General features: G+C 68.2%; 3 protein-coding genes across 5 annotated transcripts; all 3 read left to right on the top strand.

Annotated features, from left to right (window-relative positions):
• The first annotated feature begins 505 nt into the window (after positions 1 to 505).
• ECSIT (ECSIT signaling integrator) lies at positions 506 to 3,377 on the top strand. Of its 2 annotated transcripts, none has more exons than XM_032094596.1 (7): positions 506 to 913; positions 1,181 to 1,805; positions 2,039 to 2,262; positions 2,349 to 2,403; positions 2,567 to 2,719; positions 2,923 to 3,012; positions 3,092 to 3,377. In XM_032094596.1, exons 1-7 carry the CDS (start codon positions 851 to 853, stop codon positions 3,358 to 3,360), a joined length of 1,479 nt encoding a protein of 492 aa, XP_031950487.1. In that variant the 5' UTR covers positions 506 to 850; the 3' UTR covers positions 3,361 to 3,377. The 2 variants fall into 2 exon arrangements, with proteins under 2 accessions (XP_031950487.1, XP_031950486.1); XM_032094595.1 differs by having other exon boundaries at positions 507 to 913; positions 2,567 to 2,715; positions 2,909 to 3,012; positions 3,092 to 3,183.
• Positions 3,378 to 3,859: 482 nt separating this feature from the next.
• Positions 3,860 to 8,078, top strand: ZNF653 (zinc finger protein 653). Its single transcript, XM_032094571.1, is given in 11 exon segments — positions 3,860 to 3,919; positions 3,921 to 4,219; positions 4,873 to 4,916; positions 5,009 to 5,218; positions 5,657 to 5,970; positions 5,972 to 6,011; positions 6,255 to 6,420; positions 6,871 to 6,988; positions 7,090 to 7,204; positions 7,373 to 7,472; positions 7,571 to 8,078. Coding segments are annotated over 11 exon segments (1,554 nt in total). The 5' UTR covers positions 3,860 to 3,874; the 3' UTR covers positions 7,674 to 8,078.
• Positions 8,079 to 8,738: 660 nt separating this feature from the next.
• Positions 8,739 to 13,847, top strand: ELAVL3 (ELAV like RNA binding protein 3). 2 transcript variants are annotated; one of them, XM_032094606.1, is made up of 7 exons: positions 8,739 to 8,796; positions 9,451 to 9,730; positions 10,151 to 10,254; positions 10,461 to 10,614; positions 10,971 to 11,187; positions 11,636 to 11,674; positions 11,830 to 13,847. In XM_032094606.1, exons 1-7 carry the CDS (start codon positions 8,788 to 8,790, stop codon positions 12,152 to 12,154), a joined length of 1,128 nt encoding a protein of 375 aa, XP_031950497.1. In that variant the 5' UTR covers positions 8,739 to 8,787; the 3' UTR covers positions 12,155 to 13,847. The 2 variants fall into 2 exon arrangements, with proteins under 2 accessions (XP_031950497.1, XP_031950496.1); XM_032094605.1 differs by having other exon boundaries at positions 11,809 to 13,847.
• Positions 13,848 to 18,696: the final 4,849 nt, after the last annotated feature.

The following is an 18,696-nucleotide window of genomic DNA, read 5'->3' as shown; positions in this document are numbered from 1 at the left end:
GGGGGGGGGGATCCCGGGAGGGGGGCAGGGGAGTCCCGGAACGGCCCCCCCCGCCCCAAATCAGCCCTCTCCCGCTCTCCCCCCTCCCGCCGGACCCCCGGGTCCCCCCTCCCGCTCCTCTGGGTGCCCCCCTAGAGCGGGGACCCCCCTCAGGACAGCGGGGTCTCCCCCACGGTGCCTGGGGGCCCCCCCGGTCACCTGGGGCCTCTCCCCCGGGCACTTGGGACACTGCGGACCCCCCCAGGACACCGGGGTTCGTCCCCCGCCGGGTCCTCCCCTCGGTGCCGTCACCGGATCGGACTCCGCCGCCCCCCCGGGAGGGGGGACACGACTCGTCACGGGTGGGGAATGTCCCCCTCCCCCTCCCCCAGTCCGTCTCCGCCCCCCGCGACTCCGAGGCCCCCCCGGGGCTGCGGGCACACCCAGGATCCCCCCGCCCCCCCCCTCAGGGACTTGGGAGACCCCCCCGCCCTCCCCCTCAGGGACTTGGGGGACACCCCCCGCCCCCCCCGCCGGAGCTGCCGTTCCCGTTTAAAGCAGCCGGTGCGGCTCTGACGTCATTATTCCCCCCGTGACGTCACCGCGTATCCCCGTCTCGGAGCTCATCCCGGGGCCCCGCTGTGACGTCACGGGGGAACCCCCTCCGAGCCCCGCCCCGCGCTCCCTGCCAATCACCGCGCTCGTCACAGCCGAGGATGAAAGCCGCGCGGCGATTGGCTACGCCGCAAAGCCCCGCCCCCTGACCCGAAGGCGCGGGGTCAGAGGCAACATGGCGGCGCCCAGCGGCGCGACCCGGCGTGGGGACAGCGGGGCTCGGCTGTGACCCTGACACCGCGGCAGCCCCGGCGACATGAGGCTGAACTGGGTCCGCGCGCTGCCCCGGGGCTTCTGGGGCAGCCTCGGAGCTCCAGAGGTGCGGGGGAGTCCGGCAGGCGCGGGGGACACCGGGGACATGGGGGAGAGAGGGGATATGGGGGGACATGGGGACACTGAGGGGACACGGGGACACGAGGGAGGTGGGCGTGATGGGGGACATGGGGACACTGGGGGGATACGGGGACACGAGGGAGGTGGGCGTGATGGGGGACAGGAGGTTCGCTGGGCACCGGAGGACACGGAGGGACAGGAGGAACAAGGGGGGACGCGGGGACGGTGTGGTGACGCTTTTCCTCCCCCCCAGCTCTGTCGGGCCTTGTGCCAGCGCCCAGCGCGGGTCCCCTCTGAGGGCGGCGACACCGCGGGGACCACAGAACCCCGCGACCCCGCTGAGGGTGACGCCCCAAGGGGGGACACTCCGAGGGGTGCCACCTCGGGAACCTCAGCGTGGCACCACCGCCTCCGCAAGACACGGGACAGCGAGCGCGACCCCCGGGACCGGGACCCCCGCGCTGGGGACCCCCGCGGTCCTGTGGGAGGTGACACCTCGGGGGGTGACACCTCAGGTGACAACACCTCCAAGGCCCCACCGCGACGTCTCCGCTCCCGCAAGGCGCATGACGAGCACGGAGACAGCGGGGACAGCGGGGACAGCGGAGCCTCCCGCGGCCCCGCGGCGTTCGAGGCGGCCCTGCGGGACATGGCGCGGTCGCCGCCGGGGCGCGGGGGCCGCCTGGCGCTGGTGGAGGCGGCGCTGGCGGCGATGCCGGCGCTGGGCGTGGAGCGCAGCCTGGGCGCCTACAACGGGCTGCTGCGGCTGCTGCCCCGCGGGCCCTGGGTGCCCCGCGGGCCCGTGCAGCGCCTGCTCTTCCCCTTCCCGCGGCAGCAGGAGTGCGGCCTGCAGGTGCTGGAGCAGATGGAGCGCTACGGTGCGTGAAAGGGGGGTGGGGAATGGGGGATCCCCCCCTTAGGGACAGCCGGGGTCACCCCTGAGCCTCTCCCTGTCCCCCCATGCCTGTTGTGTCTCTCCACATCCCTCATGCCCCCCACGCCTTCCACGTCCCCTCGTGTCCATCCTGAGTCCTCCCGTGTCCCCCCCCCCGGGACCCCTGGGCCCTCCCCACGCCTTCCCGTGTCCCCCCCAACGTCCCGGTGTCCCCAGGTGTGGTGCCGGACGCCGAGACGCGGTTCCTGCTGCTGGGGGTGTTCGGGCCGCGCAGCCGCCCGCTGCGCAAGGTGCAGCGCATGATGTTCTGGCTGCCGCGCTTCCGCCGCCTGGACCCCCACCCGCTGCCCCCCCAGCTGCCCCCCCCGGGGCTGGCGGCCGCGCGCCTGGGGCTGCGCCGCATCGCCGGGGACCCCGGAGCCACCGTCACCGTCATCCAGGTGGGCACCTGGAGGGGGGACACGGGAATGGGGGGGCACAGCTGGTGGGGGACAGGCGGTGACTCTTGAGTGTCCCCATCCCGCAGCGGCCAGTGCCGGACACGGGGGAGGATGAAGGCTCTGTCCAGCCCTACATCGTCAGTGAGTTTTGGGGGTCTCGGAGGGGTCCCTTGGGGGTGCCGGGGTGCCCTGGGGGGGTTGGTGTCGGGTTTGGGAGGTTTGAGGTCCCTTGGGAGGGGTTTGGGGTTGAGTTTGGGGTCCCTGGGGTGGATTTTGGTTGTCCCCAGCTGTCCCCCGTTGCCAGGCTCCCAGAGCCCGGAGCAGCGGGAGCTCCTGGCCCAGCACGACCCTTCGCAGCCGGTGTTCGTGGAGGGGCCGTTCCCGCTGTGGCTCCGTGGGACCCTCCTGAGCTACTTCGTGTTACGGGGGGACCCCCTGCCCCCACACCTGAGGGTGAGTCCGGAGGGGCTCTGGGAGGGGACGGGGAAGGGTTGCCTGGGACAGGTGGGATGGGACCCCAGACCCAGGATAGGTGTGCAGGGACAGAGCCCCCATAACCCAGCACACCTGGGGCCCCCCTGACCTGTCTGTGCGGGAAACCCCCCACCCCAGAACATTCCAGACGCCCCCCCCCCCGCTCCCCCAGGACCCCCCCCCCAGACCCCGAGCGCAGCTTTTACTTCCCGCTGCACCTGGAGCTGGACCTGGAGCGCGGCCCCTGGGATGACGAGGACTTCGATGTAGACGAAGGTGAGGTTTGGGGGGGTCAGCTGGGTTTTTGGGGGGTCACCTGCGCCCCCCCGACCCACCTGTCCCCCCCCCCCCCCAGTGGAGGAGGGTCCCGTGTTCGCCCTGTGCATGGCGGGGGCGGGCGACCGACACACCTTGGGCAGGTGGATTTCAGGGCTGCAGGAGGAGAACCCGGTGCTGGGGCGCATCCCCGTTGTCTTCCGCCTCACCGAGGGGGGAGACCCCTCTGCTGGCCCCCAGACCCCCCGGGTGGGCACGGGGACCCCCCCGGCAGCGGCGCTGGAGCCCCCCGAGGGGCAGGACGGGGGGAAGCAGAGGGGAAACCCCCCAAAAAGCAGCGGGGAATAAAGGGGCGTTGTGATGGAGAGGGGGTGTCATGCTTTGACGGGTTCGGGGGGCTTTGGGGAGGGCTGGGGGCAGAGCAGCGTCCCGGGGGGTTGTTTGGGGGGGGTCGTGGAGGGGTTTTGGGGGGCCCAGTGGGGGTTGTGTGTCCTGTGTGCCACCCCCTAAACCCGGTGGTTCCAGGAGGGGGATTTGGAGGGCCCCAGGGGGAGGCTCGGGGGCACTGGGATGGAGTCGCGTTCCCCTCTCAAGCTGGGGAGCCCCCAGTGAGTGTGGGGGGGTCCTTGGTGAGTGTGGGGGCTCCCAGCTGAGCAGGTTGGGGGGTCCCCAGTAAGTTCGGGGGCTCCTCAGTGAACAGACGGAGGTGCCCCAGCTGCGGTGCGTGCACACCTCACACCTGGCGGGCACAGGGTGGGGCTGAGATGTGCCGGGACCCTCCTTTGGGGGTTCCCCCCTCTCCCCGGGGACCCCCCCCCCCCCCAAAAAATCACGGCGGGAGTGCGGGCAGCGCGCTCCGCGCATGCGCACAGAGCGCCGCGACGCCGCCGCCGCGCCGTGCAGGCGGGCGCGCCGCTGACGTCATCGCAGCGCGCCGCGGCATGAGCGCGGCCGAGCGCGGCCCCGGCGGCCCCGGGGGTCCCGAGCCCGGCGGGGGCCGCAAAGCGCGGGGGCGGCCGCGCCTCACCGAGACCGACCGGGCCCGGCGGCGCCTCGAGTCGCGCAAGAAGTACGACGTGCGGCGGGTGTACCTGGGCGAGGCGCACGGGCCCTGGGTGGAGCTGCGGCGCCGCAGCGGATGGAGCGACGCGAAGCTCGCGGCCTACCTGCTCGGGCTGGAGCGGGGACAGCGCGCGGGGCGGCGCGGGTGAGCGCAGGGGGGACCGGGGGAGCGGGGAGAGGTCGGGGGATCAGAGGGGAGGGGAAGGGAGGGAGGGCTGTGGAGGGGGGCGCGCCACCGGCGGGTTTGGGGGTCGTGGGGAAGGGGTCCGGGGGTCCTGGGGGGGGTGGGGGTGTCCCCCCCGGGACCGGGGGGTCGCAGAGCGGCTCGGACCCTCGGGGGAAGCGGGCGCGGCGCTGTCCGCGGTGCTGAAGCGGCGGCGGGGGGTTGTTCCGAGCCGTTCTCATCCTCCTCTTCCTCATCCTTCTCTTCCTCATCCTCGTCTTTCTTCCCTGTCCCTGTCCTGCCCATCCTCCTCTTCCTCAGCTCCCTGCTCTTCCTCCTGCTCCGTGAGGGATGGAGAGCGGGGAGGGAGTGGTGGGGGAGGAGGAGGAAGGAGCAGGGGAGGGGTGGAGGAGGAGAACGAGGAGGAGGAAGGCCGGGAGGGATGATGAAGGTTGAGGATGAGGAAGAAACGGAGGCGCGTGGATAAGGAGGAGGAAGACGATGTGAAGGAGAAAGGCCGTGTTGGGAGTGCAGGAGGAGGAGGAGGAAGATGGCGGGGCCAGAGGAGGAAGAGAAGGAGGGCTGTGGGTCCCACAGAAGCCCCTTGCCCCCTGCCACCCCTTCTGTCTCCACAGCAAACCCTGGGAGCAGCTCCCGAAAAAACCCAAACGCAAGAAAAGTGAGTCCGCGCTCGCTGCGGGCGCCGCGCCTGACTCGGGGGGGGCCCGCACCTCATTCCGGGGGGGTCCCACGCTGTCCCCGCTCCCCCAGGGCGCCGCCGGAACGTGAACTGCCTGCGGCACGCCGTGATCTGGTACGAGGACCACCGGCAGCGCTGCCCGTACGAGCCGCGGCTGGCGGAGCTGGACCCCTCGGTGGGGCTCTACACCACGGCCGTGTGGCAGTGCGAGCGCGGCCACCGCTACTTCCAGGACCTGCACTCGCCGCTGCGGCCCCTCAGCGACTCGGACGGCGATGACGGTCAGAGGGGGGGGCCGGGGGGCGCGGGGAGGGGGGTTTGGAGGGTCCCCGGGGGACCGGGAGGCGCGGGGAGGGGGGTTGGAGGGTCCCCGGGGACCGGGGGGCTTGGGGATGGGGGGTCCCCGGGGGGCGCAGGGATAGGGCTTGGGGGGTCCCCGGGGGAGCGGGGGGCACGGGGATGGGGGTTGGGTGGTCCCCGGGGGGCCGGGGGGCGCAGGATGGGGCTTGGGGGATCCCCGGGGCTCTGCGAGGGTGAGGGAGGGGATGGTGTGTGGGGCTGGGGCTGGGGGTGCTGAGGGTGGGGGGGGAGGCAGGGAGGAGGTCTGGGGGTATTTTGGGGGGGTGTTTTGAGTCTGGGATTTTTGGGGTGGTCCGTGAGGTTTCTTTGGGTCTGGTGGGAGATATTTTAACGCCCGACCCTCCACGTTCCCGCTGTAGCCCCCGGCTCCTCTTCCTCCTCCTCCTCCTCCTCGGGGGGCTGCAGCTCCGGCTCGGAGGCAGCGCCGCCGGGGGGTCCCGCGGTTCCCGGCCCCCTCCCCGCGGGTCCGGCCCCCCCCGAGGCGCTGGAGGCCGTGGTTTGTGTCCCGCTGCCGCTGCCCCTCCCGGCCCGGGGGGGCCTGGACGGGGGCGGCCCCCCCACCCTGCTGCAGGGACCCCCCCTCCTCATCCTGGCCGGGCCCGGCTACGAGGCCCTGGGGGGGCTCCAGCTCGATGTGGGGGGGCACGAGGTGCTGCTGGAAGGGGGGGGCACCTTCCCCCCCCCCACCTGGGGAGCCCCACCTGCCTAAGACGGGTAAGGGGGGGCTGGGGAGGGTCAGGAATGGGGAAGTCTGGGGGAATTCGGGTCGGGAATGGGGGATCGTGTGCTGGGCCAGGAGGGATTGGGGCGGTGGGGGGTGTGTCAGGGGGGATTTGGGGTCAGGAACGGGGGATTGGGGTGCTGGGGGGAGGATGGGGGTGGATTTGGGGGTCAAAAACGGGACGGGTCAGGTGCTGGGGGGGGCCAGGGGGGTCTCACCGGCCGCGCTGATGGCAGAGGAGGACGAGGAGGACGCAGCGCCAAGGCTGAAGCAGGAGGAGCTGCCCCCCCCCACCGAGCCCCCCCCTCCAGAGCCCCCCCGGGAGCCCCCCCGGGACCCTTCCCCGGCTGAGGACGCCGAGGTGTCGACAATAATCTACGAGATCCCCAAAGAGCCAGAAAGGTCGGGGGGTCCTGGGGGGTCCCTGGGGGGCTTTGGGTTTCCTGAGCGTGTGGAGAAGGGGGGAGCACCTGGGGGGGTTGTGGGGGTCAGGGACTGTTTTGTTTAGAGAGATTGAGGGGTTTAGGGGATTTTTTTTGGGGGGGGATCATTTTGGGGATGGGCAGGGGGCTTTAGGAGGTTGCAGGTGGGTCAGACAAGGCTGCTCCAAAAGCTGACCCCCACCTCTCAAGGGAGGAAGGACTGGGGGGTTGTGAGGGGGTTATGGGCTGGTTTTAGGGGAGACGTCAGGAGGGATTTTTTGGGGAGAGGGCCTGGACTGGGACCACGTGCTGGTGGGGGACATTTGGGAGGGGGCAGAGGGTTTTAGGGGTCCTCAGATGGATCAGACAAGGACCCCCCCAATACCTGTCCCCCACCTTTCAAGGGGGGGACTCACCCCAGGTTCTGCAGGCGCCGGCGGAGCAGGCGGGGCCGTGCCCCCTCCCCGGACCCCGAGGACCCCCCTGACCCCCTCACCTGCCCCTATGCCGGCTGCGGGCAGGTGTTCAGCGCTCTCAGCAGCTTCCAGGTGCCTGGAAGGGGGGGAAACACCCTCCTCACCTGTCCCAGATCCCCTTCTCACCTGTCCCAGACCCCCCTAGCCCCCCTCACCTCCCACGTGCCCCCCAGAACCACGTGAACCTGGTGCACCGCAGGGGCCGGACCCAGGTGTGCCCCCAGCCCGGCTGCGGGAAGAGGTTTTACCTGGCCAACCACCTGCGCCGGCACATGGGCGTGCACTCAGGTGAGCCCCCAGGTGTGTGTGTCCCCCAAAATCCCCCTCCCTCCACAAGAGGTTTTACCTGGGCAGCCCCCTGTGCTGGCACTCGGTCACCTCCCAGGTGAGCCCCCAGGTGTGTCCCCTGCGTCCCCCACCCCTTGTCCCCCCCATTCCCCACCGTGCCCCCCCCAGGTGTGCGGGAGTTCACCTGTGACACCTGCGGGAAGTCCTTCAAGCGCAAGAACCACCTGGAAGTCCACAGGAGGACACACACCGGGGAGACCCCCCTGCAGTGAGTGACGGGGGGGGGTCCTCCTGAGGATTGAGAACCCCCCCAGGAGGGTGAGGGGGGGTCCTCGGGCACACCTGACCCCCACCTCGCCCCCCCAGGTGTGAGGTGTGCGGGTACCGCTGCCGCCAGCGCGCGTCCCTGACGTGGCACATGCGCCGACACGGGGGGCTCAAGAGTCACCCCGAGCCCCGCGGCACATAGGGGACCCCCCTGAATCCACCTGGGCCTCCCCCGGACTCACCTGGGCCCCCACCTGCTCGCTGGGACCCCCCAATGTACCTGCGGCTGCACCTGGAGGTGAAGAAGAACCACGTGGGGGGGTCCTGAGCCCCTCCCCGGGACATCCCGAGCACCTGAGGGACCCCTTCAGTTGCCCCCTCGGGGGTGTCCTTGTGTGTCCCCCCCAGGTGACCCTGTGGCCCCCCCAGGAGGCCCCGTTGCCCTCCCCCCTCATCTTTTATTTATTTCCTTATTGTCGCTTGTCACCCCCCTGGGGACACCTGGGGTTTGGAAGGGCTTCGGGGACATCGGGGTGGGAGCACATTCCCCCCCCAGGCCCCCCGGCCCCTTCCAGGACCCCCGTAATCCATTAAAATCAGGACTTTTCGTGCTGCTTCTTCTGTGGGGGGGTGGGCTCGGGGGGGGTCCTGGAGGGGGTGCGGGCCCTCGCCGGTGCCCTCTCCCCATTTCGGGGGTCGCGGGGCGGCCCCTCGGGGGAACCGAGCTCGGCGCTGTCCCCGGTGCTGAAGCGGCGGCGGCTACGCCCGGTTGTCCCCGACCTTCATCATCCTCCTCTTCCTCCCTCGCCGTCCCTTCTCTTCCTTCTCCTTCATCTTCCTCCTCCTCCTGCTCCATCCCCCCCTCGTTCTCCTCCACTCCTTCCTTCTCCTTCTCTTCCTCCTCCATTCCCTCTTTCTTCCTTCTCTCCATCCCTCCCCATCCTTCCTCCTCCTCCTCCTCCTCCTCCCGTGGGCGGGGCTTTCGGGGGTCTCCGGGGGCTTCGGGCCCTGGAGGGGGGGGCGGTTCTTTTTTGGGGGGGTGGGGCTGACCCACCTCTTTTTGGGGGGGCGGTCGGACCCACCTTTGGGGAGGGGGGTGCGCGGACGGAACCATCTCGGGAGGGGGTGGGGGGGCGGTTTTTGGGGGGCCCCGCCCCGCGCCCGCCCAAGGACGTTTAAAGGACCGACGGGGCCGCCGCTCGCAGCGCCCGGTGCCGCCGCCGCCGCGACCCCCGGAGCCCTCCCGGCCTCCCCCCGGGCCCCCCGAGCCCTCGGGGCCGTGCGGGGCCCCCCCCCCCCGCGCCCCCGGCGACACGATGGTGACGGTAGGAACGGGGTGGGGAGGGGGATTGCGGGGATCCCCCAGATCTTCCATTCCCCCCCCTCCCCCCCGAATTCCCACCCCCCTCCTCTTCGTGTCCCCCCCGTCCCCCCGTGAGCGTGTGACACGCTCGGGTGGGGACACGGCGTCACACGCGTGTGGCACCTGCAGGGACACGCGTGTGCAAGGGAGGGGCGGGGACCCCTCCCCAAACCGGGGCCGTTTTGTGGGGGGTGGGGGGGCACACGCGACACATGTGTCACTGTCCCTGCGTGTCGCTGTCCCCACGCCCCCCGGGGCCGTGGCTGGTGGCCCCGGGTGTCCCCATCACCCGGTGACAAAGGGCCATTGTCACCCACCCCGCGCTATTGGGGAGGGGGGGAAGGGGCGGGGGCGCTGCTGCACAATGGGGGGATTGTCCCCCATGGCCCCACCCGGGGTGTCACTGTCCCCCGTCCGATGTCTCCGCCTCTCACTGTCCCCATGACCCCACTGGCCCCGTCCCCCCACTGGCCCCACGACCCCCGTGTCCCGACGTGTCCCTGTCCCCTCACCATCCTCATGAACTCGCTGTCCCTGTCCCCTCGCTGTCCCCATGTCCCCGCTGTCCCTGTCCCTGCAGTGACCCCCCCCGTGACACCCCCTGTCCCCTTAGCAGATCCTGAGCACGGTGGAGGCCCAGGCTCCCAGCACCGCGGGGCCATCAGGCTGTGGCCCTGTCCCCGTCCCTGTCCCGGTGGTGGCCGTGCCAGGCCCAGGGGTGGCGGCGGCGCTGCCCAACGGGGCCCCCCCGGGTCCCCCCGCTGTGACCGATGACAGCAAAACCAACCTGATCGTCAACTACCTGCCCCAGTCCATGAGCCAGGAGGAGCTGCGGAGCCTCTTCGGGAGCCTCGGGGACATCGAGTCCTGCAAGCTCGTCCGGGACAAGGTCACCGGTACCGGCAGGGGACGGGGGACACGGGACACGGGGACATGGGCGGGTGGGACACGGGGAGAGGGGACACAGGGATGTGAGATGCGGGGAGATGGGACACAGGACACGGGGACATGGGGAGAGGGGACACGGGGACCTGTGGGGACAGGGATGGACTGTGACCATGGGGGCAGGGACAATTCGGTGTCCCCCCACTGCCCCCACGACCCCAGTGTCCCTGTGCCCCCACTGTCCCCACAAGTTTGACCATGGGGACACACGGGACAGGGACCCCCGGGACAGCGAAGTTGGTGGGATGGACAAGGATCTTGGGGAGACGAGTGGGAACAGAGTGGGGACAGGGGTGGGGATAGACCTGGGAACACGGGTGGGAGCACAGGGGACAGGGCCACCCCCCGGTGACGGTGACATGGTGCCCCAGGGCAGAGCCTGGGCTACGGCTTCGTCAACTACGTGGAGGCCGGAGACGCCGACAGGGCCATCGGGGCCCTCAACGGCCTCAAGCTGCAGACCAAGACCATCAAGGTGCCCTGGGGATGTGGGGGTGGGCACCTGGGGGGCTTTCAGGGTGGGGAGCCACTTGGAGGGTCCTTCAAAGGGGCATTTGGGAGTCCTTGGGGGGTGGGGGGCCACTTGGGGGGCACCTGGGTGTCCTCTGTGGTGGGTGGAACCCCTGGGTGGGCGATGCCGCTGTCCCCTGGGGGGTCCCGAGGGCTCACCTGCCCCCCCAGGTGTCCTACGCCCGGCCCAGCTCCGCCTCCATCCGCGATGCCAACCTGTACGTGAGTGGGCTGCCCAAGGCCATGGGGCAGAAGGAGATGGAGCAGCTCTTCTCCCAGTATGGCCGGATCATCACATCCCGCATCCTCGTGGACCAGGTCACAGGTGTGTCCAGCTGTGCCCAGGTGTGCTCCGTGCGCCTGGGAAGGTGGGACATCCCTGGGGGTGGGCGTTCTGAGAGTCCTGGGGATCCTGGGGGGGGGTGGGACATTCCTGGGAGGCCCTGGGGGGGTGGGACACCGCTGGAAAGAGGGACCCCAGGGATCCTGGGGGGTGGGATATCCCTGGGAATGGGAGTCCTGGGGGTCCCTGGGGGGCTCTGGAGAGGGAGGACTCCCCTTGGGGGGGTTACCCAGCGATCCCATTGGGGTCTGTGGGTGGGCAGGAGCGTTCCTGGGTGCCGTGAGGCGGGAAGGGGGTTTTGGTTTAGGGTGTCCCTGATCCCCGTGGCACCCGCGCAGGTGTGTCCCGGGGGGTGGGGTTCATCCGCTTCGACAAGCGCGTGGAGGCCGAGGAGGCCGTGCGGGGGCTGCACGGGCAGAAGCCCCTCGGGGCGGCCGAGCCCATCACGGTCAAGTTCGCCAACACCCCCGGGCAGAAATCGGGGGGGGCCCTGCTGAGCCTCTGCCCCGGCGCCCGGCGCTATGGGGCCCTGCACCCCCCCCCCCAGCGCTTCCGGTGAGGGCCGGGGGGCTGGGAATGTGGGGTATCGCTGGGAATGGGGGTCCTGGGGGCTGGAGGAGCTGGGGGGATGAGATGTCTTCGGGAATGGGGTCCTTGGGGGGATCCCTGGGAACAGAGGCACTGGGAGTCCTGGGGGGCTGCGGGGGGATGAGATATCGCTGAGAACAGGGGTCTTGAGAGGGCTGGGGGCGCTGGGGCATCCTGGGGGGCTGGAGGGGTGGGACACCCCTGGAAACAGAGGCACTGGGGGTCCTGGGAAGGTTGGAGGGGGTGGGATGTCCCTGGGAACAGAAGCCCCGAGGATCCTGGGAGCCCTCGGAGGGTGGGACACCCCTGCGCACAGGGGCCTCAGGTGTCCTGGGTGTCCTGCGGGAGTAGGACCCCCCCCTGGGACCAGGGACACCTCTGGGTGTCCCCCCCAACAGCATCTTGTCCCCTCCAGACTGGACAATTTGCTGAACGTGGCGTACGGGGTGAAGAGGTAACGCCCCCCCCACTCCCTAAACCCCCCCAAACCCCCCCAAACCTGCCCCCTGCAATCCCCCCCCCACAACCTGGGGACCCTCCCCAGCTCAGGAGGGGACCCCTGGGACCCCCCTGCTGACCCCAGGCCAGCCCGTTGTCGCTGCTGCCCAGGTTCTCACCGTTGGCCATCGAGGCGGTGCCGGCGCTGGCCGGGGTGGGCTTGGGGACCCCCGGGCCCGGGTGGTGCATCTTCGTCTACAACCTGGCGCCGGAGGCGGACGAGAGCGTCCTGTGGCAGCTCTTCGGACCCTTCGGCGCCGTCACCAACGTCAAGGTCATCCGGGACTTCGCCACCAACAAGTGCAAAGGGTTCGGGTTCGTCACAATGACCAACTACGAGGAGGCGGCCATGGCCATCGCCAGCCTCAACGGCTACCGTCTGGGTGACCGCGTGCTTCAGGTGTCCTTCAAGACTACCAAGCAGCACAAGGCCTGAGCCTTGTCCCCGCTGGTGGCCACCGAGCGGGTGCGGGGTCTCCTGTCACCGCCATTGGGTCACGGGGAGAAACTCAACTGGAGGCCTTGGGGACCCCCTCCATGGGCACCATGGAAACCATGGAGAAAGCCAGCTGGAGACCTGTAGACCTTCAGGAACCTTCAGGGACCCCCATGAGCACCATGGAGAACATGGAGAAACTCAGCTGGAGACCTCGGGGACTCCCACGAGCACCAAACACATCCTGGAGACCTCAAGGACCCCTCCATGGGCACCATGGAGACCATGGAGAAACCCAACTTTAGGTCCTGGGCACCCCCTCCGTGGACCCCAACGACATCCTGGGTCTCCAGGATGGAGAAACCCACCTGGAGACCTTGGGGACCCCCTTTGTGGGCAACATGGAGACCACGGAGAAACCCACCTGAAGACCTTGGAGACCATGGGGACGCCCCGTGAGCACCACGGACACCATGGAGACCTCGGAGACCCCCTCCATGGCCACTGAGGACACCGTGGGGACACCTGACGCACAGCCTGGACACCTGGACACCCTCACCTGTCCCTGATGGGCATCCTGAGGACTCCTCCAGGTGCTCCAGGGCACTGGGAGGGGCCCTGGAAAGCCTGGAGACCCCCCAGGACACTGTGGACATACCTGGGAACCTGGGACCCCCCCAGGTACCCCAAACCCCACCACTCTGGCAGTGGCTGGACCACCTGGAGCGGTGCCCCCCCTTCACCTGATCCAGGTGTGTCCAGGTGGGGGCTGTGCCCCCCCTTCCCTCTGCTCCAGGACTCCGGGGAGGGGACGTCTGCTCGCTCTCTCCTTCTTTCCATGCTTTTCCATAATTTTTTGGGGGAGGGGGAGGAAATTTTGGGGAGAAAGAACAAAAATAAGGGTTAATCACATGTTTAATTAGACTTGTTACCCATTATCAGGTAAGGAGGAGCGTGACTGACGTGGGGAGCGGCGACTCCTCAGGAACCGCAGACCCAAATCCATCTATTTTTATAGCAGAATATTAAAAATAATCCCCCAAAAAATCCCCAAAATCGCCTTTCCAGAGGGGGTGAGAACCTGTTTTGTGCTCCCCAAGTTCCGTGGAAGCAGCTTGTGAACCCCAAGTGTGATCAAGGAAAGTTTTGGGGGGTCAGTGGCACTAAAATTCCAGGGATTCCTCTGGTACCCCCAAGATTGGGAGGGAGGGGATGTGTCTTGTCACACTTCCCCACCCCTCCCTCCCCAAATTCTCCAAAATGGGCATTTTTTGCCCCAAATTACTCCACTTGCTGGAGCTTGGCCACTTGGAGCCTCCTGTCCAAAAAAAAGGGCGGAACCCCACCTCAAAAGCCCCAACCCTGAGTTCCCCTGTCCTCCTTATCATTGTTATTATTCTTAATTATTCTTAATTATTCTTATTATTAATTATTATTGATGTTGTTATTATTATTATTGCAATTCTTATTTATTTTCCCTTTGATGTCGGGATAATTTCTCGCTTTTCAGTGGTTTATTTCCGATTTATTTCCTATTCTTCCCTGGTTTTCCCCAATCCTGGTACTCCCCAGCACCCTCTTTTTCCCCCCAGACCCTTCCCCAAACCCATCCTGGCTCCTGGTTTTTTTGTGTCGTGCCTGTGTGAAGCTTCTTGTAGTTTTAATTATTATTAATATAAATATTTAGGAGCGACCCCCGTGTCCAGATCCGCCATCACCCCCCCAAACTCTGACCCCCCCCACCCCCTCTTCCAGGGATCCAGCCCTGGAATTTGGGGAGGGGGGCCAGGGGACCCCCAATTCAGTAGCAATAAGGGGTCCCCACCTCAGCCCTGGCCCGTTTTTGGGGGGCCCAACACGGGGACAAAACCTGCCCAGGGACCCCCTGTGGCACTGCGGGACCCCTCAGAGGGGACCGGGACCCCCCCGGCCCCCACCCCCACACTCGACTCTTTGTATTTTTCATGGAAAAATCAATAAAAAAATTTAAAAGTCAGAATTTGATGTGTTTTTGGCAGGGAGGGCACATCCGTCAGGGACTGGACGGCCAAGGGACCCTCGGCCATTTCCCCCTCAGGTTTCCCGCTCTTTTCTCCCCGTCACATTTCCCGCTCTTTTCTCCCCTCATGTTTCCCGCCCTTTTCTCCCCTCACGTTTCCCGCTCTTTTCTCCCCTCATGTTTCCCGCCCTTTTCTCCCCTCACATTTCCCGCCCTTTTCTCCCCTCACCTTTCCCGGTTTTTTCTCCCCTCACGTTTCCCTCCCTTTTCCCCTTCACCTTTCCCACTCTTTTCTCCCCTCATGTTTCCCACCCTTCCCCCCTCACGTTTTCCACCCTTTTCCCCTCAACTTGCCTGGCTTTTTTCCATCACACAGATAACAACAGAAAAGTAAGTTTTTTCCTCTCCGTTTAAACCTCTTTTCTCCTCAAAAGCTTCTCTTTTTCTGGGGTCACTGGGATGGACTGGAGAGGGGCTGTGGGCACTGTGGAGGGACTGGGATATGACTGGGGGCTCTGGGATGCACTGGGAGATGTTTTTGGGATTGCTAGACAAGACTTAGGGATGCTGGGAGGGTTTTGAGGGTGTTCGTTGCGTTGTAGGTTATGCTGCCACGGGTTTAAGGGCTCGAAAGGGGGAGGCTAAACGCCGATTAAAGACTTTTTTGGGCGCGTTGGGTAGAGCTGCGTAAACCGCAGCCGCGGCCGGCGCCGCTCCTTCCCCGCAACGCTGCCGTAGAGCGCCGCCGCCGCCTCAGCGAGCTCGCCGCACTGCCGTAAAGCGCCGCCACGTTGCCGTAAGCCGCCGCAGCAGCTCCGAGCACGCCACACTGCCATAAAGCGCCGCCACCGCACCGCCGTGTCCGCCACACTGCCGTAAAACGCCGCCGCCGCGCCGACCACACTGCCGTAAAGCGCCGGGGCAAAGGGACCCCCGGGGACCGGGGTGGGGCGGGGGGGGCACGGAGAGATTTGGGGGGGGGGAGGGGGGTGCTGGGAGGGGGTTTGGGGGGTACGGAGGCGTTTGGGGGTCCTGGGAGAGGATTTAGGGGGGGCACGGAGAGGGTTGGGGAGAGAGACCCCACCCCAGGATCCCCCCGCCCCCTTCACCTGCGATTTTCGGTGTCTAAAAATTCGCAAAATTTTCTAAGGGAATCCCACCTTTCGCGTGATTTCAGGGGTGTCCCTCGACGGGGATCCCCTTTTCCCGTTATTTTCGGGTTTAAATGGAAAGGGAAAACCGTTATGATGCCTTTTTTTTTTTTTTTGCGTTTGGAATGAGGACAACTCCCCGTTTTCATCATTTTAAGGGTTAAATTGAGGAGGAATCCCTGTTTCCCCTCGTTTTTAAGGGTTTAAGTTGAGAGGAGCCTCTTTATGGGCCATTTTAGGAGTTCCATCGAGGGGGAGTCTCAGTTATAAGGGACCTACCTTCGCGGAGGAAAAAGGTGTCCCAAAAGCCCCAAAAATAGTGTTTCTTGAGGGGAAAAACGGTAATAGGTAAGGAAAGCATTTTGGGGGTGTTAAACTGACGGGGGAATTCCATTTCCCCTCGTTTTAGCGGGTCAAGTTGAGGCGGGACCCTCCATTTTCACCACTGTAAGGGTTTAAATTGAGGAGAAATTCCCCTTTCCCATCATTTGCGGGGTTTTAATTGAGGCGAAAGCCTCTTTTTTCTGTCATTTCGGGGGGTTCGGTCGAGGGGGGGGGAACCCCTTTATCCATCCTGGAGGTTGGAGAGGGACAGGGCGGCGCGGGGACAGAGGGACACGGCGCTCTGGGGACAGACGGACACGCGTGGAACGCGCGGATATCCAGGGCAGGGGACAGTCCCGGGGACACCGGGAGCGCCCGGGGCCGGTGCGGGGGTGGGAGGAGCCGCCCCCGCCGCGTTTCCGCCGCTGTCACCGGGGCCGCTCCCGCCGGAGACAAAGGCGGGACGATGCCGGGGAGCGCCGCGGCACCGGGAGGCGGCCAGGTACGGGAACGGCACCGGGAACAGCAGCGGCACGGGCGGGCACGGGAGACCGGCACGGGAGACCGGCACGGGAGACCGGCGCGGGGCCGGGGCCGGTGCGGGGGTGGGAGGAGCCGCCCCCGCCGCGTTTCCGCCGCTGTCACCGGGCGCTCCCGGCGGCACCGGGGCCGCTCCCGCCGGAGACAAAGGCGGGAGGATGCCGGGCAGCGCCGCGGCACCGGCAGGCGGCCAGGTACGGGGAGGGCACGGCGATGGGCGCTCCCCTCCTGCCGTCCCGGCCAGAGCCCCCCCACTCCCGGGGGCCGGTGCTGTCCCGGCCCCGAGCATCCCCCGGTGCCCCCGGTACCGGGAGATGGCCGGGACCGGAGTGCGGCAGCGGCCGCAGGAACCGCGGGGAGCTCCGGGGATGCGGGACCGGGGGCTTCGGGTCTGAGGGGCTCCGGGAGCTGCGGCTCCGGGGGTTCCGGGGATGTTGTCGGTGCCGCGGGAAGGATTCCGGTGCCGCGGGAAGCGACGGTGATGCCCGTGGCCGACGATCCCACGGGATGCGATGCCGCGGTTTCCTTGGCAACCCGTGCCGGGAGGAGCCAGAGGGTCCCCGGGGTGCGGAGCGGGGCTGTCCCGGTGGTCCGTGCCCACCGGCAGCTCCGGGCTGTAACGAGCGTGTCGGGGCTCAGCCCGGCACGGTACCGGGGGGGGGGGCGAGTGCCGGGGGGGTACCGGGGGTCTCCCCACTCCCCCCTCACCCTCACCTCTCCCCCGCAGGTCCCGCAGCCCCCCGGGACATTCTGGGGTCCCCCCGCGTGGGCGCGGTGCCCTGAGCCCTGGCACCCCACATGAGGAGGGACCGGAGCAGCGTGGCCGGGCCTGAGCAGCAGGTGAGGGGCACCGGGGGGAGGGCGGGGGGCTCCGGCCGGGGCGCGGTGCCAGCGCGGTGCCTTTCTGTGCCGTGCCAGGGCCGTGCCATGCGGTGCCGTGCCGTGCCGTGCTCCCTGGCAGTGCCGCGCCGTGCCGTGCCAATCCGTGTGGTTCGATGCTGTGCCATGCCGTGTGCCCCGCCGGGTGATGCTGCGCCGTGCCGTGCCATGCCGTGCCGTGCCGTGCCGTGCGAGGCTCCCTGGCCGTGCCGTGCCGTGTTGTGCCACGCTCTGGTGTGAGAGTCGCTTGCCAAGCTGTGCCATTCCGTGCCGTGCCAGGTGGCGGGAGGCTCTCCTGGCCGTGCAGTGCCATGCCGTGCCGTGCTGTGCCATGTGCTGGCAGCCTGCCTGGCTGTGCCGTGCCGTGCCGTGCCATTCCGTGCCCCCCCCGCCCCTCTGACGTGCCCCGTGCCCCCCTCGCAGCCTCCCCCGGCCATGCCGGGTGCCGACCTGCACCGCGGCCGCCGCCGCCTCTCCGCCACCCTTCAGGTGCCCCCCTGGAAGCCCCCGGAGCCCCCCGACCCCCCGCGCCCCACCACGCTGCCCCTGCGGGCCCCGCCGGTCACTCACCCCCGGCCCCCCAGGTACGGGCGGGGACATGGGGGGGACAAACGGGGGGCGCGCGGCCTCCGGGGGCTGCCAGCACCGGGGGGACCCCGAGTGTCCCCGTGCTAATCCAGGGGGATTTCGGGGGGCTCCGGACAGCGCTGGGAGGTGTCCCTCGGTTGGGGAGCCTGTGGGGTGGGGATGGGGACGGGGATGGGGACGGGGATGCGGCCCTGGATGGGCACAGTGCCAGGACCTGGCCTGGGATGGGGACATTGTCCTCGCTGGGGACATTCCCTGGGGCAGGGACCATGTCCAGGGTGGGGACTGTGCCTACACGGGTGACCCCGGAGTGTCCCCACAGCCTCTGGGGGGGCTGTGGAAGGGGGTGACCCCGCAGTGTGGCACTGGGGGACTCTGCAGTGTCATGGAAATGGGGGGACACCCCCAAACCTGGGGGTCTGTATAGGGGGGGACCCCCACGCTGAGACCCCAACCCTGGCCCTGGGGGGGGTCCCTGCAGCGCCGTGCAAAGGGCCCCCCCCAAATCTGCAAGGGGGTCCGTGCTGTGCTTGGTCTGGTGGGGTCCCGGTGCTGCTCTGGGGGTTCCCTGTGCCCCCCAGGCCCAGTTTGGGTACTGGGGGGACAGGAGGGGGGGGTCCCCTCGGCTGGGAGGGGGAATCCCTAAATGGGGGAGGCACCATAGGTGGGGGATACCCCGAGAAGGGGGATCCTCGCCAAGGGGATTTTGGGGGGCCGTCCCCGCCGTGGGGAGATCGGGGGGGGAGGGGGAGAATCCCTCCGTGAGGGGGAGAATCGGGAGTGGGGGGGAGGAAGATCCGGGATCCCCGTTCTGGGAATACCGGGGGAGGGATCCCCGGTTAACGGGGAGGGTCCGCGCCGCCGTGACTCTGCGTGGGGGGGTCCACGGGGTCCCGGGGCGGAGCCGATCCGGGGGCGGGGGAGGTCCCGGGGCGGGGGGAGGCGCCGAGCCAGGCGCGGAGGCGGCACCGGCAGCGGCACCGGCAGCGGCACCGGCGGCGGCACCGGAGGCACCGGGAGGTTCTTTCCCGGGTCTTTCCAACCGGTTGCACGGGGCCATG

This window comes from Corvus moneduloides, chromosome 32, assembly GCF_009650955.1.
Source record: "Corvus moneduloides isolate bCorMon1 chromosome 32, bCorMon1.pri, whole genome shotgun sequence".
NCBI lineage: Eukaryota > Metazoa > Chordata > Aves > Passeriformes > Corvidae > Corvus > Corvus moneduloides.
This window is presented reverse-complemented; position numbering and strand designations above follow the sequence as displayed.

Coding starts and splice junctions, on each gene's coding strand:
- ELAVL3 (XM_032094605.1), top strand. Junction 11,188..11,635: donor CCCCCCCCCCAGCGCTTCCG/GTGAGGGCCGGG, acceptor TGTCCCCTCCAG/ACTGGACAATTTGCTGAACG. Junction 11,675..11,808: donor GTGGCGTACGGGGTGAAGAG/GTAACGCCCCCC, acceptor ACCCCAGGCCAG/CCCGTTGTCGCTGCTGCCCA.
- ECSIT (XM_032094596.1), top strand. CDS start 851: ATGAGGCTGAACTGGGTCCGCGCGCTGCCCCGGGGCTTCTGGGGCAGC. Junction 1,806..2,038: donor GGAGCAGATGGAGCGCTACG/GTGCGTGAAAGG, acceptor CGGTGTCCCCAG/GTGTGGTGCCGGACGCCGAG. Junction 2,263..2,348: donor CCACCGTCACCGTCATCCAG/GTGGGCACCTGG, acceptor CCCATCCCGCAG/CGGCCAGTGCCGGACACGGG.